Genomic DNA, 5,602 nt, shown 5'->3' on the forward strand with positions numbered 1-5,602 from the left:
TCAGTGTCCACCTTGATCTTTGAATATAGCTTCAATCTGGTTGTTGAATGGATTCTCCTTTCCAAGCACTTGAGGCCATTCGTGTAGCGCCTTCTGCCAGGTAATGCTTGTTCCAAGGGCTGCAGCAATCTGCAAACAGCACAAATACTATCAGTTTCTTGTGCCTCTATAACGTAGCTGTTTCATGCCAGCACTTAGGAGACCCCACCATAAAGACGACTACCCTGCATAGCCATGTGATGGACCGTAATCTCTAACCAAAGAAAATACCCCATTCCAGCTGCTTGAATGGGGAAAAATCCTTCTGAACACTAAGAGTAAGGTGAGGACTATATATCTGCTTCTCCCTGACCAGTCGTTCGGTCTAATGACAGTGTCCAACCATTTCTGGATGCCTATGATGTCTGGTCCACAAACTTCTATTCAAAAGCCCTAGAGTCTGATTTCCACCACCCTCCCAAAAAAACATTTTGAAAGTATTTCAAAAGCACTGCTTGGATATAATGCATAAAACTCTTGCAAGTCCAAAGGAATTCATGCTCCTAAATGCCTCTGATACTTCTAATAAATATTCTCTCTGTTATCCTATAAGGAAACCATGGGTGTTGAGGAAAAAGAGGTTCAAAACTACCCAGCTCTGGTGCTCTAAGTTCATGCCTGCTGCTGGTTGTCTTCAGAGCTTTTTTCCATGAAACCTGCAGAAGTGATAAAATAGCTTTTCTCCTCGCTATCAGAACCACTCTAGCTTTCATAGAGGTTTTGCCCTGGAAGTTATGCACCGAAGAGAAATTGTATCTGCTATATTGCTAGGGTGAAAAATATCAGGGGTAGGAGAAAAGGGCAGGGAGAACAGCCCGATTCTCCTTTAACCGAGTTTTCACACCCTGCTAATAAATTTTAGTTTTAATTTCTGACCCATATTCTGCTTACACGTTAACTTTACTTTCAACCCTAAAACTCACTCTGACATGGATTACAATTTTGAGGCTTAAATAGGGCTAACAAAGCCTTTTTGTTAAGGGCCAAGATGGGTTTATGGATTCAAACTATTTGAATACTGATGTTTCAGAGTTTGGGAACACACTGGAGCCTTTGGAGAATTTTTATGCACTTCTTTTAAAATCCTGTGCTTTTTGAAAGAAGCTGTAATGATGGGCCAGGAGACAACAACTTTCTTTTATTCAGAGCTAATGTACAAAGAGACACTTTTGTGGGGTGGAAGCTCTTAGACTCTGGTCACTTGAGGTCTCATGAAGCTAATGGAGGAATTGGGGCAGAGGAGATAATTGTGCAATAGGGTGTTTTCTCCTGGTCAAAACTTCTAATATGACTAAACATGGTTATTCTGGGACACACTATGGCTGCCAGAGGGCTGAGACCTGTCTATGTCAGAGTGGTCCACTCTGGCATGGTAGTCTGCAAACCTCCTTCACGAGTCCCTAAGCCTTCAGTATGTTTTTTGGCAGGGTGGGTTGGTTGGTTGGTTTGTTTAAAAAGCCCTGCTATCTTTGCGTGGTGCACCCTCTGCAAAAGTATCACCAGAGGTATGCTCTACAGTATTCAGACTACTGTTGATTGCTGTTTAAGGCGTACATGCTTAGACTGCCCTAAATTATGTAGGTCCTGCTCAGACACCATTTCATGTGGTCCTGATGGTTTCAGTAATTTACTCTGGATGAGTAGTGTGGCGCAGGGAGTGTTCATGATTCTAGAAATCATTTTTCTTGTAGGTCTTTTTTAAATTCCAAAGTTCTTGTGCTTTGAGACCCACTACAATTTCTATGTTTTTGCAATTAATTTTTTGTGAGGACGACAACCTCTAAGCAATTTTTTTAAAGGAAATATTACGCATTCCTCATAGAGCCCTAAGTGACCACAACTGAGAGGTAGCTGTGTTTTTTTCAGCAGCTTCTGGCTATCTATTTCCTCCTTCTGCACCAAACTGGCGATGGGCATGCCTCTCAGCAAAGAGTAAATACCCAACTGATCTGATATGTGTCACTTCAGCTTTTTCTCTTTTTTTCTGGCTGGAACGTGCTTTGGTATGTCTTAAGGAAAGAGAAAAGGGAGAAGATAATCACGCTCAAGCTGTGCTTTCCTGCCTGTACATAGTCATTAAGAATCTTCCAAGCATCTCAGGTTCCAGTTTGTGATGCTCAGGGCTTTTGTGTTCTCCTTGATAACTTCATAAAAGCAAGAAACAAAGCTATTTATGCAGGATCCTGTTGAAATGCTTGGCCTTGTCATCCAAACAAAGCAATCAGCTGTTCTAGAGAGAAGTAATGTCCGTGAAGCCATCTGGCACTCAGAACGGTTTGCAGTGAGATTTTGTAGTAAGGGAGAGATACTGAAAATCAGTCCCTGGACTTCCACTATCGTCAATGGGAAGAGAAAGTCAGGTTTCTTCCAAGGACAACCGAACCAGACTTTGGAAAACCGTGTCTCAGAGACAGGTCTAGAGGGAACTTAGGAAGACTGAGTGATGCATTTTGCTTTTAGGTGTCCAAAAGTAAATGGTGTGAATTTCCTCCACTTACGGCCTGAGCTGGGTGTTTTGGAAAAAAACCTCATGGAGCCCAATTTTAGCTTTGAAACTTAAGAGGAATGCAATTATGCCAAGAATTAGTGTCTTGTTTGCAACCTTCTGTTTTGCAACATGCAAACATGCAGAAAAAAACCCTTCCTCCCCAAGGAATTTACAGTAAGGGAATGTAGTTCTGGGCCTGGCTAAACAAATGAGCACTTGGTGTTTATCCCTTCTTTCAAGGGTTTTTAAATATTAAATACTACCTGGAGTGGTGACTACGGGGGCTAGATTTTCCTGCCTGAGTGTCCTAACCTAGCCTTTTTCCAATGCATGAAAAAACAGAATAGTTCTAACGGGACAAAGGGAGCGTTGCCTTTTTTCTTATTTTCTTTTCCTTCTCCTTGCAATGATAAGTACGCAACTCTCGGCTAGGGAGGTTCAATTCACTTCTACATACCTCCTGCATGGCTGGACCACTGGACTATTGGATATACATGCTGACACCTGCTTCTGCCATGTTTATACCAGCAGATTATTTTTTTTAATTAAAGAGTCAGCAGATAAACACAAGGGAAATTCAGGGGCTGGCATCAGACACTGGCTTATCCTGCCCACTGCTATATCATAACGACTAGGGATGGCGGTACCCTTCCAGCTCACCCCTGGCAGAGAGGGGCACTGTGGTTCTTGTATCCCAAACTCCAAAGTTTCTCTGCATCTGAAGGCAAGAGCTAAAATGTTTATGCTTTCCTCGGAGTGCTGCTCAGTTAAAAAATTTGTGAATAATTGTCAAGTGCTTTGAGATCTTCAGAGAGAAAATTCAATAGAAATGCCCAGGCTAGGTCTTATCCATCGTGTTTATTAGTCAAGCTGTATGTGAGGTGTGAGGAATAGCTGCAGAGATTGAAGTAAGAGCCCCCATTCACCTGACGAGCTGCACGGCATCAATCCTCTCCTGCTAGGCAGCTCTATATGGTATGAAAGCCGTACCTGGCCAGAGACACTGATGTCAGTGTAAAGTAAAACTTAAAGTAAAACTGGTATGAGGAGGGAGTGAATTGTTTATCGTGTCTCTCAAGCATCCTCTTAAATATCACTCTCTGCTCACACTTCCCCTTCTTTTTATTAAGAGAGCCGCTCTTTCGGAGCAGAGTGCTACGTCTCAGTCCAAATAGTGGTATGTTGATAACAGACTTCTGTATACTAGCAGGAAAAGAAAAATGGATTTAAAGCGGTGGATGTTTGGATAAGGCTAATTAATAAATCCTAGAAGGGCAATAATTCACTTGAAGTGAGGCATATCTACAGCTGGCACCTTGACTGTAAGGGAAAATGTACCTACAAAAGCATTAACGTCATCCTAACAGCAGGAGGGGGAGATCACAACCACTGCAGGATGCCAGGTCCAGAGCGAGTGAAATATGGCAGCGCTTGGCTGGATCCTGCAGCTTGGCACTCCAGGGGCTGCATGCAGGTTTGCAGCTGCCCTTCAATCCCTTTTGTAATTTTCTTTTGGCTTAGGCAGGATCCCTTTAAGATAAGTACTTGCTGCCTTCAACTCTGTGCTACCTTCCTGCTGCCGGTGGGATGTGGGTGAGAGCCTGGATGAAAAGCTGTGATGCGGCAAGCTTGGTTCCCTCGGTGGCCTGTTGCTGGGGGTTATAAGAAGCCTCAGCCCAGCCTCAGGGTAAGACATAAAAATAACGCAAAGACCTTTTCTTCTTCACTCTAGAGTCTTCGTATTGCACAGTTTGCCCAGATGGCAGGGTTGGGAATGGGGTTCATTTCATCACTGTTTTCACTCTCATTTCATTTGCCAAGTTTTCTCTAATTGCTTCCTCGCAAAAGGCCTACAGCAAAAAATCCAGACACACTTTCTCCACATCCCCAGGCTGTGAGCTCATACTTTCGTGCAGCCATCTCCTAGTACTGCTTGGTAGCCAGGCAGGAATTTCTGCTATGAAGCAGTCCCTCTTCGAACAGAAGGCTCTTTTGACTTGGCAAGGCTAAGCAAGTCAGGGTATTGCTCTAGCTGACCGGCATAGGTGTAAAAGATAGCAACTAATGCATGTATTTTGCCTTTGGACTTCCCCCTGCAGGTGTCCCCTGGCTGAACTGACAGGGGAAGTGTCAGTCAACGGGGAAGCTGCCGAAATGTTGGAATCCATCAGTGCTTGCAACGCACATCCGTTGAAGTGCTTCTCCATGGACGCATGCTCTTTTCCAGCATGTAAGACAGCATCACATCGGGTTATTTGGTGATGGGGGTGTGGGAGTGAATATATATGGGGTGTTAGCTCACATCATAAAACTGGTCCATAAATTCACCCCGTGCTTTTGAGCAGGGGGAGCTGCCAAGCGGCATTGCCGGTGGCTGGGCGGCACAGCGGGGTTCGCTTGCACGGCTCGGTCGTGCTGAGGTGGAAGAGTGTGCGCAGCTGGGAGCGCGGAGGGAGGCAGCGGTGCCCTAGACAACAGCTTTCTCCAAACTGCTCTCGCCATGGCACAGAGCTGGTGCCACGCACCACAAAAACATCACCGAGGAACGTGACTCCTCCTTCTCCCAGCCACCACCCAGACCTGTGCCCCTGGGCAAGGCAGGGGTGGTGGGAGTGGAGCTGGCTGCTTGGAGGGCACGTTTCCCCCATAGCAGCAGGTAGCAAGAAACTTCTGGACCCATTGCTAAGTACACAGGATGGAGAGCAGCCGCTGCTGCTGCCGCGCAGACCCGGGAACAATCAGCTCTGCTGTTGCTGTCCCTCTCCATCTTGCCCGCCTCCTGCAATTTGTCCCCTCGTAATTTAGCCCAGCCTAATTCTTGCTCCGAAGAGTCAAGATTGAAAAGCATGGGAAACAGGAGAGATCTTTGTTTTCGGGACCTGCCCACCACCCCGTGTTGACTTAGCGGCTGGGGCTGACCATGGAGCGGCCGGCAGGAGAGCCCTGGCCAGGCTGTGGGGCGAGCCATTGCTGCTGCAGGCTGCGCGCGGGATTTCAGCCTGCAGTTTTTCTCAGGGCGGTGTGGGGGAGACTGGCTGCTGCTTTGCTTTGTATATGTGTTTGAAATCTGGAGCT

The 5,602-nt window shown here is 45.9% G+C and overlaps 1 protein-coding gene across 1 annotated transcript in view; it reads right to left on the reverse strand.

Annotated features, from left to right (window-relative positions):
• The window catches only part of AOAH (acyloxyacyl hydrolase (neutrophil)), a gene marked incomplete at its 5' end in the record, with an annotated part of 30,015 nt that continues 24,413 nt past the window's right edge, over window positions 1–5,602 (reverse strand). Inside the window, 1 exon segment of the mRNA XM_009583675.1 lies at window positions 1–129. Within this exon segment, the coding sequence (XP_009581970.1) occupies window positions 1–129 (129 nt within the window).

Source organism: Fulmarus glacialis, unplaced genomic scaffold, assembly GCF_000690835.1.
Source record: "Fulmarus glacialis isolate BGI_N327 unplaced genomic scaffold, ASM69083v1 scaffold11188, whole genome shotgun sequence".
NCBI classification, from domain to species: Eukaryota; Metazoa; Chordata; class Aves; order Procellariiformes; family Procellariidae; genus Fulmarus; species Fulmarus glacialis.